Genomic DNA, 13,624 nt, shown 5'->3' with positions numbered 1-13,624 from the left:
AACACTTTTTTAAACGGAAAAGTGGTGTAATGAGCCACTGAATATTAACACATTTAGAAAAAAATGATTGTCAGCGATCACATAGTTTATTGTTCCTACAAAAATTTATTATCAGTTGGACGCTTCAAAACCCAAAAACTGCTAAAAGTGATACTACAGTCTCTAAAGCATGTTATACACACACACATATACTTATTTAACATGCTTTAGTCATTTACTCTTCTTTTATGATGAAAAACTGTATTTTTGCCTGTATGAATAACTATTTGATTAAATTCGAAAAACCACATTTAAACCCCATACATAGAGAGCTGTTACGAATTTAAAACATAGAAGAAATACCTAAACAGATTGAACACTTCTGTTGTTGCACACACAAATGTGTAGAATGTAACATAATAATTTCACAATAAATGTGAGATCCTAAACTTCATCAAATACGTCGATTACCTATAATAAAATATTTTATACTCATTTTAATTATATAAATGAATAAAAGCTGCTTGTTCGTTTGAAGTTAAGCACAAAGCAACACAATGAGCTATCTGGACTCTGCCCACCATGGGTATCGCAACCTAGATTCTAACGTTGTAAGTCCGCATACATAATGCTGTGCCAGTGGGGGGCGTAAAAATTCCTGCAATTATTTTGAAACACCAACATGTAATGGCATTCGGGAACTTGTATACTGATAAAAAAAATAGTATACCTACTTTTGTGTTTAGTTACACTCGGTTTTTGTTTTGTTTTTGAATTTCGCACAAAGCTAATAGAGGGCTATCTGTGCTACCCGTCCCTAATTTTGCAGTGTAAGACTAGAGGGAAGGCAGCTAGTCATCATCACCCACCGCCAACTCTTGGGATATTCTTTTACCAACGAATAGTGGAATTAACCGTATTAGTATAACACCCCCATTGCTGAAAGGGCGAGCATGTTTGGCACGACGGGGATGCGAACCTCGAATTACGAGTCGCACGTCTTAACGCGCTTGGCCATGCCGGGCCCACTGGGTTTCAGAGACAGCGTCAGTAAGTATAGGCTCACGGGGCCCTTACCCTGATTCTAGTTAACAATGCCCTGAAACCCCAGGTGGTATTTTGAAAAATTAGAATAAAAAAACAATCATTATCATACTGAAACGTTGAAAACTCCTGCGACTATGAGTTCGAAGCTTTTTGGGATCGAGCGACACCTGTAGTTGTTTTTTTTTCAATATTACATTGGTTGCTTTTACTCGTACAGTATGCGTGATTTACTAAAATTCTGAAACGTGAAATACAACGTAATTAAATTTGTCTGTAACATCTACAACTAGAATAAATTTTATTTCCATTAAGTAATAGCGTACCAGAGAGCAGGATAGCGATCAATATTTTGGGTGGGCTCAGTCAAAAATGATGTGTGGTATCGCTTACGCCAGGACGTCGGCGAAACCCAATCAGAAGGATAGGAGATGAAAAGCCCTTCATTGATCAAGTACAAAACTGCTTCTAGTATTCGGTTACGTCGAGAAAACGTGTCGCAAAAATATCGATTTTCTACTTCTCCTTCAGCAGTAACTCGTAAACCCTAGTGTTCCTATGACCAGCCTGTGGCCCGGCATGGCTAGGTGATTAAGGCACTCGACTCGCAATCCGAGGGTCGCGGGTTTGAATCCCCGTCACAACAAACATGCTCGCCCCTTTCAGTCGTGGGGACGTTATAATGTGACGGTCAATCCCACTATTCGTTGGTAAAAGTGTAGCCCAAGGATTGGCAGTGATTAGCTGCCTTCATTCTAGTCTTACACTGCTAAATTATGGATGGCTAGTGCAGATAGCCCTCGTGTAGCTTTGCACAAAATTCAAAAACAAACAAACCAGCCTGCACATCAAAACACTTCACTACAATGTGTCACAAGTTGGCAGTAGCCCAAGGTATTAATCCCTTAAACAAGTCATTACAAGGACAATGTAAACGGCAGTAAGGAGTGTATGGTAGATTATCCTGGTAATGAATTAACTTGCTTAAATAAGTAACACCTACAATTATAACTCCCTATATAATAGAACCGAATAAGATTACCAAATTGTTTCTTCCACTTAAAAGTTATAGCCACACTGTAATCCAAAACTTGAAATTGTAAAAACTCAGAAACTACTAACAAAAACATTTATCTTAAATTTGTTGAAGGAACGAGAAAACATAAGTAGAGAAGATTTGGTATGGGAGGAAAATCTATGTTATCCATTCAAGCAAGCAACAAAGCTTCTACTGACGTGGGACTCGGATCCACACGTTGTTCTTTAGATATGTTATCTTGTGGAAAAGATAGCCATTGAGCCAATGCAACTTTCTGAAGTAGACAATTTTCTTTTCTGTCAGTGATTCGGGTAACGTCCCAGAACTTCAACACCCCTGTACAAGGAGTGTGGTGTAAGCAGACTCACACTGTCACTGTGCTTATTATATTAGGTCAGGTGCTTCTCTATAAAGCAGATTTGAGATTTAAAGTTAGATTGAAACTTAGTTTCAGAATTAGGCTGAAAGGTGTTTTAATAGGTTTTCTTCATAGAGATTCTTACAATTTTTCTTACTTTAATGGGATTTTTATTTAGTTTACCTTTCTTCTTTTAAGTATAGCTTATGGGGTTAGGGGTTTGCATTGGACTAATGAGGGAAACACTTAAGGTTCTTTTACCCACCTCTCACTGATTAAAATATCTACAAAGATACTTGTCTGTGTATTATGTGTATTTATTTCATATGCAAACTCTTTTGTTTAAGGGCTCCTTTTGGTGCCCAGAAGTAGAGATACCATAACCAAATGTCTCACTCATAGTAGCATTTACTCTTGTTCCAAGTGAAATTCGTGAATTGGAATACACCACACACACACACACACACACACACACACACATATATATATACAACTTATGTTGTTCTTATTCTAGTTGTATACGGAGCCATGATTACTCTCATTGGTAATTAAGTACTTTCTGTAGTAAAGATAAAAGAAAATTCAATTGTGGCAATCCCTTTTCTGCCAATGAATTGGGTAATAACCCAGCACTGTAGCTAAACCTTTATACTGAAACAAGAGTGACTTTGAGTCAGGTGGGTAATGCAAGCTCTGAGCAGCCTGGCTTTTTTTGTTGTTGTGTGTAAAGACAAGGCTCTCCTCTATAAAATAAACTTTAGATTGTAGATTGTTGTTGTTAGACTTGAAGGTTTTTCTCACTTCCTTTCAAAAATACAGACTTGTATTTTGTCTTGTAAATTACAGGGTTTTTGTGTTTTTTATCATGAACATTAGTTTAGCTTTCCATTCAGAGTATGGTCATGCTAAGCCAGTAAGAAACAACAATGGTTTTCTCTCTCTCTCTGTCTCTCATCATTTAACACTAACACATACACACTGCTCAGTGTTTCTGTCAATAAATTTTGTGTACTATCTCTTTCTTTGTCAGTCACATTTTTGGATTTTTGTTTGATGTAATTTAAACAAAGTACTAGAGGAATATCTCTGCCATCCATCCCTAATTTAGAAGTGATAGACTAGTGGAAAACAGCGAGTCAACACCATCCACTGCCAATTCTTTACAAACAAAAAAGTGTCATTCACTAATCATCATATTATAATGCTCCATAGCTGAAACGGTATGTTCAATGAAAGGATTCGAATCTCTGACTTACAGATTGTGAATTACACTATGCCCTTGAGTTGAGATGAAAAACTCTACTTTATGATATAGTATTTGTTGGTTCTCATATTTTTGCAAGCTCTTCTCATTTACTCTAAGGAAATTTATTGTATCTGACAACACTACAAATATATTACAAACATTGTTATAATAGAACGAAAAATTGTAACACAACAAATTATGTACGTTGAATTACATCATATGTAATTTTTTTCTTTCGAAACTAGAATAGCATGAAATAGAAATGAAGTGTTTCCAATTAATTTTATTTCAATTATGACAAATTATGACGTTTCTTTTGTATATTTCTATCATGCTTATATAGTAAAGCTTACACAGTTGAAATGCAACAAATTCTCCACTTTGTTTGAAGGTGAAGTATTTGTTCATGTCAACTTGAGTATATAACTGTAACACAAACATTAATGCTACTAAATGTTTGTAGATAATATTTGAAATTCTTCTTATTAGTAATAATTTATGTTTTCAGGAAATTTTGATGATCACAAAAAAAAAACTCTATTAAAAACATGAAATACGTTTTGGCATTTACGCTACATTCTTTTTTACTACCCTTAAAATGACAAATATCTCTAGTACTCAAAATGACAAACTGCTTTTAATCCAAGATTATATAAGACAATCACACAATTTTAATAAGAAACATGTCAAAGGTAGCTTGACAGGTTTCAATAAGTAACCATTTTTAATTCAAAGATCATATAAGGTATTTATATGATTTTCACAAGAAATAGGAATTGTTCTAAAGTTATCTATTAAGTTGATCGACAATCTAGTTTCTTTGAGTTAATATTATAATGTCACGTAAATTATAGTCGAAATGTTGTTTTGATTTCTTCTCATCTAACTGGACAAACCTTTTTGAATACAGTGAAATCTTTATCATTACTAAAAACTGTATTTTAAAGAAGTTTGTGCACTAAATCAGCTACAACCAGACTTTAATTTCATAAAATTATTTTTATTAAAAACTTTAGTTATCAGTTGAATATCCATAGTAATTTCAATTATTATATATAAAATACACTACTAGTAAAAATCTTAAGGCCAATGAACATGAAGAAAAAATATGCATTTTGCATTGTTAGACTCGATAACTTATTTGTGTAGAGCTTCGAAAAATGAAAATAACAAAAGGGAATATAAAAATAAAAAACTTTTCAGCATTTAATAGGGAATATGTGAACACTATAAAATTAGACTAAATACTAGCTGGTCAAAGGTTTAAGACCATACCAAAAAGAAGTCCTAAACAGGGTAGGAAATGCCCAACAAGAGGTCTCAGTAGTGAATTGCACGGCCGTCATTGTAAATAACTTCAAACATTCTCTTTGGCATGGTCGATATAAGCGTTTGCAGAAGGTTGGCTGGAATGTTATTCCAAGTGGTGGAGATGGCTTCATAAAGATCATGAATTGTTTGGAATTGACATCTATTTCTATAGACTTCCCTTGCCATCCACCCCCAAACATTTTCAATGGGGTTCAATGCAAGCAAACATGCTAGATGGTCCAAAAGAATCACGTTATTCTCCATGAAAAAGTCCTTTGTCCTGTGGGCATTGTGGATTGCAGCATTGTCCTGCTGAAAGATCCAGTCATTTCCACACAAGCGAGGGCCTTCAGTCAATAAGGATGCTCTCTCCAACATGCCAATGTAGCCAGCTGCTGTTTGACACCCCTGTATAACCTGAAGCTCCATTGTTCCAATGGAAGGAGAAAGCACCTCAGATCATGATGGAGCCCCCTCTACTGTGTTGTGTAGAAAATGTCTTCAGTGGAATATCCTTATCATGCCAGTAACACTGGAAACCATCTGGACCATCCAAGTTAAATTTTTTCTCATCAGAGAACAAAACGTTCTTCCACTTTTCTACATCCCATGTTTGCTGCTTCTCAGCAAAGTTTAACCGAGCTGTTTTGTGGTGTGGAAGGAGGCATGACCCTTGAAAATGTTTACAGTTTATAAAGCCTTTCTCTTGTAGATACCATCCTACTGTTCTTGAGCTGCATTCTGTGTCCGTAAGGGTCTTAATCTGGTTTGACGATCGGCTGGTGTCTTGACAGACAACCCTTCAAATCATCCTGTTCAACACCGGCGATATTTTGTTGGGCCTACTACTTGCAATTCTCATTCCGTAACCCTCAGGGTCTTTTAAATAATTTGCAACAGCAGTTTTACTACACTCAATCTCACCAGTGATGGCACGTTGAGAGAGACCTTGTTTTTGCAGCTTGACAATTCTTCCATGTTCAAATTCTGTCAACTTTTTAGCCTTTGTCATGTTTTTACCCAATGTAACACAGGGGATGTCAGTGGGAGATGTTGACAACGCTAATGCTTGAACACAAATGACTAAATTTCGTTACGTGTTTACGGATTAACGCTTCGTTTTAGTATGGTCTTAAACTTTTGACCAGCTAGTACTTAGATTAATTTCATAGTGTTCACATTTTCCCTCTTAAATGCTAAAAAAGTTTTTTATTTTTATTTTCCATTTTGTTATTTTCATCTTTCGAAGCTCTACTCAAATAAGTGGTTGAGTCTAACAAAGCAAAATGCATATTTTTTCTCCATGTTCATTGGCCTTAAGATTTTGGCTAGCAGTGTATTTAACAGTTAAAGCATAACATATTTTCATGAAACTAGCTACATATAAAGTTAAATAATTTTTTTACTGTTTCAATGAATTAAGCCAGTCATCTTAATACTTCAACATAATTAAGAGCATAAAACTATGAGCCCAAGTTTAAAAGTTAAGTAGGTCATAAAAAAGTGGAGCCAGAAACTGTACTGAAAATGAACTTTTATCACCTGTAAAGCAATTATTTTTACATAGATAATACTTTTATGTGTTTAAAAAAATTTTTTTTAAATTTTATATCTTCTCCACTTTATTTCTAAGATTGCTTAATAAAATCCAATTTCTTTTAAATTTAGTAAATAAATCATTTGATTTCTTTGTAACACAACATCCAAGTACTTTGGCTTAAATTAAAAAAGACCTGACTAGATGGTCTCAGTTGTCCTTCTTACATCATTGCAAGCTGAAAAAAAAAATCAATGATTTCTTTTAATACCTTGGTTTTCCTTCATTACAGTAAAATTTGCTCTTTTCAGTTTTTGCAGTAACTACCAAATTTAATCATGTCTAAATCAGATGTTAAAAACACATAAACAAGTTTAAATCCCAAACCAGAGGAACTTAAAGTTTATTTTCTAAACCAGAGAAGCTTAAGTCAGTCTAAAGTGACAGTCCAAACACCTTGGAGAAATTTAAACTTTAAAGTTTGTGAACAACCAATCTAGTTTTGAATTCTAAACTAGAAGCCAGAATAATATAACTGAGTCTGGTTTGAAAATTAAAATTTACAATAGGAAAAAAATGTAGTCAAAGCTACATTAAAAGTCAGAATTTAATTGTGCCTAAACAAGAAATCAAAAAACTTCACCAATCTTAAGGTTAAATCCAAAATAATTACAAAGGCTAAACCAGCAACTCAAAGAACTTAGTTTTATCTTTAAAAAAAAGAAGCTAGAAAAGAAAAGCCAGAACATAACAAGTCTAGCCAGAAGCCAAAATAACGTAACTATGTTTAAACAAGAAGCTATAAGGACTTAGGTTTAAATTTGAGGCTAAACACTTATCCAATTCTAAGTTAGAAAACTATACTTTGAAGTTACAAACCTTAAGCCATAAAAATTAAAAGAATAAGCTAATGACAGTCTAAATTGTAAAGTCAGCTGAGTCTGGATTAGAAGAAAATGTTTAGTGTCCTTGGTTATTTAATAATATACAATAAAACCTACATGTAAACGCTACCTTTTCTATTTTATTTGATTCTTGGGTATTATAGACAGGTGGCCTTGATGTATTAAATAAAAAGAACACAAAATAAAGATGTTTTTTAGTGAAAGACATTGGTTATATATAGAGATACAAGTTTTCCTTCTCTTGAATTTTATTTGTCCTTTGAGTTAATGTTACAATGTTATAAATACTAAAACTAAAATATTTATAGATCTGTTGAGAAAGACAAGTGTTATAACTTAAGTTATATAATTACCAGCTTACTCAGTGATATTATTCCACAAGCCCCTTGGTATATTCCTGTTAAACTACAATTAAATTTACATGAATAAAAAAAAAGGTAGTTATTAAACAAATAATAATTAAAAACTGAAACATCTTATGTAGAAATAAATTTTCTTCAATTTAGTTGTAAGCTTAAGTTATTTATTCCAATTACTGTTCTTTGTAGTGTCAGTTATAATCATCCTGGACAAAAAGCTTACAACCAAAGTCATTGACACACCCTTTTCTACATCAATTTCGACTAGAATGTTTCAAACCAATAGTTAGGTATACATTATTGTCTCCAAACCTCATATTGAATTGCTCATGTGAACTACCACTCTGTTTCAAGTTTTAGGCATTAAATATAATAATGTAAAATTTGTTTGAAACACACGTTTCAATTCAAGTTGATATTGACATTACTGTATAGTTAATGCTAGCTCTAAAATGTAAAACATCACTTTGGCCAATGGGAATTGTTCAGAAAAAAAAATCCAGTTTACATACCAGATCTTCCTCGTCTTCATCTATTTCTTCCTTTTTCTCTTCTTGGCTCAATGAATCCTCCTTAGTTGTAAGGAAGTTAATTTGTTCGTCAATGGATACTTTACTTGATGAACATTCTTCCTGGCTAATAAGACTTAATTTTTCTGAAAAATGCATCCTTTCAGTAAATATCTACAACAACAAACACTTTTTTTTTCTATTCAGTATTGATTAAGACCACACAAAGCATTCAAATTTAATTTTACAATAATTCATGGAACTGAATGATGTGATAGTAATTTTTAAAATACTTATGCAATAAAATAAGAATGTTGATGGCCAAGTGCAACATTTCTATGTAAAGATAACTGTGGATGGCCAAGTGCAACATTTCTAGGTAAAGATAACAAAGATTTTAATTGTTTTCTAATTGTTTATTTTCGTTAAAAACACAAAAAAACAGTGCTGTTAGAGCAATCCCACAAAATAAACATTAATAAATCCTATGTACCAACCATGAAAAAAAGAAAAAAAAAAAGAACAGCAAACCTGAGCTGTTGCATCAGCTATTACTAATAGCATAGATTTTATACACAGCTAATGCATGTTAAAAACTGTCTACAAGTTCCTAACTGTAACATACAGTTCTAAATAACAGACACATTTCATCTTTTACAGGCATATAGGTAAAGAAATTTTCCATTTGATTATGCAACAAAGGTTCTTTTTCAATTTAAAAAATGCTGAAATAGACGTTTTATTATTTAATCTGAAATGACATTTGCAAATATCTAGTGCAAAATCTCTAAAAGATTTAAGTTGAGAAAAAGTACTTTATTTTCCATATATTTTCAAATTTTTTTCAGAACTTCGTAGGAACTATTACTTTGTTACTGAATAATATTAGATAACTTTGATCTACTCTAGTTAGTAAACTTACTGTACATACATTTTAGATTCCAATATTTGGATGTATACAATTGAACTTACAAATCTCTCAGGTTAATAATAGATTTCTCACTGTTAATGCATTGTGAAGATAACTGCTGAATAGAAACAAATCTTTTAGGTTAATAATAGATGTTTTACTATTAAAATGTTGTTATGATAACTGACGAATATAAGCAAATCTCTCAGGTCAATAACAGATGTTACAAGCGCCATACTGCAAAAAGAACATAATACATACCAGTTACAATTCTATCCCACAGTTCTTTGTCTTTAGCTCTGAGTGAGGATTTCAGGTTTTGTAAAAATGTGTTGAAAAGTTCAGCATAATTCTTCTGTTTAAAAAAATTAAATACTGGATTACTTTTGTGTCATTAATGATTAATTTTGTACAATCAAAACAGTATAAACATTTCAAGCATATTGGTAGTAAGTAATATGGAAAATTCTTTGGTCCAGATATATACACTTTTATTCCTTTAAGCAGGAGTACTGATTAATTAAATTTATTTGTAGATACGAATGTCTTTCTTTGTATTATTTATACTTTTTTTACGTACTGCAAGTTGGTTTTGTGAATAAATACTTTAGCTGATTGCTCTCCCTTAACTTGAACTATTTCTTAAAAATATTTTGTGTTCAGTAATCCAAATCACAATTTCTTCCAAACATGGCACTTTACTAGGTGAAACCTAAATGTGTGGTACTAACATTGCCTAGCTTGTTGTTAAATTAAATAATAATAATGCATGTTTGAAGAGAAAATACAAACTTTAGTATACCTATGACAAGATCAAAAATTGAATATATTACTTGGAACAGTGGTCATTTCTTAAAGAAACTAAGAACCTTTTAAAAATCACACATGTTACTGATAAACATTGTACACATATAAACATACATAAAAATTAATTCTAAATGGGAATAAAAATAATATCAGTTTATGGTACAACAAGAAATTTACACATTCATAGGACAAAGCAAGTTTTAAAGAAATTGTTTCAGTTAATTAGAATTTGCTTATCTTAAAAACTGATAGAGTTCAGTTACCTTAACAGATTCTTCTCTGTATACTTTCAGGCAGCTCAAAGTTTTGTGGTATAATGTATTTGCAAGTGGATCTGTCACTAACTGGAGGATTACACTTCCCAGTTGTTTGCATACTAAGTGGAAAGTTTTAATGGAGAGAAATTGTGATTTTACGTCTCAAACAAATGACCTGGGGTTGTACTTCTATAACATTTCATTGCAGCCTCAGACTTAAGAAATTTCTACATTTGTATCTTAAAAGAATTACTTGGCGATTTCTGTCATTAATTCTTAAAATTTGCTGTTTGTAGTTCCTCATTTTTAATAAGGCCACAGTAGTTATTTTTCCAATTGTGTATAGAAAGTTTGTTAAATAGTTTCTTTACTTTAGAACACAAGTCTTTTTTTTGTCCTTGTAGCATAATTAATGTATACAAAGAGTCTAAAAAAATGAAAAGTATTTTTTAAACAAAAAACAATCAAAATGGAATGAAATTAATATTTTTATATCTGCAAATAACTACAAAGATTCCAAATGTTTGTCAATTGAACTGATAAATATTGTACTAAAATAAGAAATACTTATAACCAAGGTAAGGAAATAATACAAAATAAATCAATATTTTACAACTTACTATTGCTAAACTGAGTATGGGGCAAAGCTACCAGATTCTTAAAGTCTTCAGCTGGTGTGATAGAACCAACCTAGAAAGTTATTTACCAAAAATAATGTATTAGATAATACTTTAAAGTAAATATATTTTAACAGTGGACACATAACAGGCCACTTATTCAGAACTCTATCTGAATAGTGAGTACTTATATTAGGATAACAGTTAAATATACTAGTTTCTTTTTAACTCCTTAAACAAATAATATTTTGTATATTTTGCTGAAATTATTTTCACAATGTTCTAATAATTACCACCATACCTAAAAAACTTCCAGTCCATTTATAAAAAGTGAATAACAAAATGGTTTGAATTAGCTTTCAGCCAAAGAGACTTAAATTTAATCAGATGGTGGCATCATCTACTCAGGTTTAAGGAGTTAATGTCTACAAGATTTGGCAGTTATTAAGAAAGTTAACTGTATCTAAGAACAGCTGGTATGGGTATTAACACTTTTACTAATAAAGCAAAAAACGTTTTGACTTTCCAAAGGCATCTTCAGGTTAATAAAAAGAGAGTTACAACTGACTATTGCCAAGCACATGTCTTAGGGACAAGAGTCAAAATGGATATGGGATTGTAGGGGGGTTACAGTTGGACATTACGTTTTTAGTTTCGTTATCATCTCACAAGTGTGTATGGTTAACAATGGCATAATGTAGGTAAGTTCAGGCATAATGGAGTTTAAACAGATAACACAGGACACAAAGAAACACAAATGACTTACACTTCTTGTTTAATCCTTGTGGTGAAGTAATTCTTGATGATAAGAAACCAACTTGAAATAAAAATGTATCTCAGAATGGCTGGTGTGGGTATTAACACTTCTACTGATAAGCAGAGAACAATGTTTTGACCTTCCTAGGTCATCTTCAGGTTCTATCTTTGTTAGTAAACGTGTTGATATCCATACCAGCCATTCTGAGATGCGTTTTTATTTCAAGTGGGTTTCTCATCATCAAGAACACAGTTAAATGTTTTATTTTTAGTACCCAAATAAACGTTTTACAGTCTTATGTTTTAATAACATGGTTACTGATAATATTAATGGAATGTTATTGTAATAAAAGTTTAAATGCTACTGATGTAAATAAAATTTAACATGCTTTGAGTAAAATGAATGTGGACAAATGCAAATCAATAAAATGTTCATATTAAAAATAATTGCATTGTATTAATGTGAAATTATTATGCGATCAATTGTTTTATTCTCTTTAAACTCTTTTTTTTTAAGTAAAATGCATCAAGTGAAAATTATCAATTTACAAATAGATAATTAATAAATACATTCAAACACCAGAGGAAGTTCTATGTTTCACAATTACTAACAACTATGTATATACACGAAAAATTTGTTATGAAAATAGATAGTTAATAAATACATTCAAACACCAGAGGAAGTTGTATGTTTCACAATTTCTAACAACCATGTATATACATGAAAAATTTGTTATGAAAATAAAAAAGTTAAATTTTCTCACCTGTATTTTAAAAAAATACAAACTTAAAAAAAGTGTTATAAAGTGGTTTGGTTTGTTTTGAATTTTGCACAAAGCTACTCGAGGACTATCTGCACTAGCCGTTCCTACTTCAGCAGTGTAAGACAAGAGGGAAGACAGCTAGTCATCACCACCCACTGCAACTCTTGGGCTACTCTTTTACCAACGAATAGTGGGATTGACCATCACATTATAATGCCCCCATGACTGAAGGGCGAACTTGTTTGTTGTGACAGGGATTTGAACCTGTAACCCTCTGATTATGAATCGAGTGCCTTAACCACCTGGCCATTATAAAATGAAACATGGTTCCACAATACTAACTAATAATACAAACTTCCTGAAATGTTTCTTACATTTTTTCTTATATCTATTATGGCATTTAACATTCACAGGCATTGGGATTTAGTTTTGTCATGCCATATACACACTTTTATACTGAGTAAATACTCTTAGTTTTCACTACATCCTTTCTGTTTTACTGTCAACTTTAAAGGAAAGTATAATATTTCAATATCATAATGAAGTCAAACTAATCTTCAACAATCATATTTTGTTAAAATGTTTTATCATATCTAATAAAAATTATGCCTTTTTCCTCATACTGTGTAGTTCATTTAATGTTTTTTTTTTTTTAATGTTGCACAAAGCTATTGAAGGGCCATCTGCATTAGTTGTCCCTAATTTAACAGTGATAAACTAAGGGGAAGGCAACTAGTTGACACCACCTACTCCCAGCTCTTAGGCTGCTCTTTTTACTAATGGATAATGGGATTGACCATCACATTATAATAGCCCACGTTCAGTAAAGGGGATATGAAACTACAATAAGCAGATTATGAGTCGAGTACCCAAGCGACCATTTTAGTGTAATATTTACACTAATTCTGCCTTTCTACAAACCAACTAAACTAAGAAGACAAATTTAACATTACAAGATCTAATGCCTGCATGGTTTAAGCCTATTTTAATGTAAATGCACATACGGAAGTTTTAGGATTCGTACAATAAGTAGATTATGAGGCGAGTACCCAAGCCACAATTTTAACGTAATATTCTATACGATTCTATAGTTCACTATTCTTTTTTCAGGAGAATAAATAATGAAGAAGAACAATGAAATATTTGAAAGCACTCAAGTTTTGTATCTCATTTGAAAACCATCACAATGTTTGTACGTGATCCTATGTGCTGACAAACTACCATGA

General features: G+C 32.1%; 1 protein-coding gene across 2 annotated transcripts in view; it reads right to left on the bottom strand.

Annotated features, from left to right (window-relative positions):
- Nucleotides 1–6,493: 6,493 nt before the first annotated feature.
- Nucleotides 6,494–13,624, bottom strand: part of LOC143233946 (X-ray repair cross-complementing protein 5-like) — a 39,336-nt gene continuing 32,205 nt past the window's right edge. The window contains exons 17-21 of one of the 2 annotated variants that reach the window (XM_076470873.1): nt 10,882–10,951; nt 10,268–10,380; nt 9,459–9,552; nt 8,291–8,433; nt 6,494–6,752 (exon numbers count right to left, since the gene is read on the bottom strand). In XM_076470873.1, coding sequence (XP_076326988.1) covers nt 6,738–6,752; nt 8,291–8,433; nt 9,459–9,552; nt 10,268–10,380; nt 10,882–10,951 — 435 coding nt within the window. In that variant the 3' untranslated portion in view covers nt 6,494–6,737. The remainder of the gene's footprint in view (nt 6,753–8,290; nt 8,434–9,458; nt 9,553–10,267; nt 10,381–10,881; nt 10,952–13,624) is intronic. The other variant, XM_076470874.1, reaches the window with a different exon arrangement.

Source organism: Tachypleus tridentatus, chromosome 12 (assembly GCF_004210375.1).
Source record: "Tachypleus tridentatus isolate NWPU-2018 chromosome 12, ASM421037v1, whole genome shotgun sequence".
NCBI lineage: Eukaryota > Metazoa > Arthropoda > Merostomata > Xiphosura > Limulidae > Tachypleus > Tachypleus tridentatus.
Note: the sequence above shows the minus strand (reverse complement) of the source record. Positions and strands in the feature narration are given on the sequence as shown.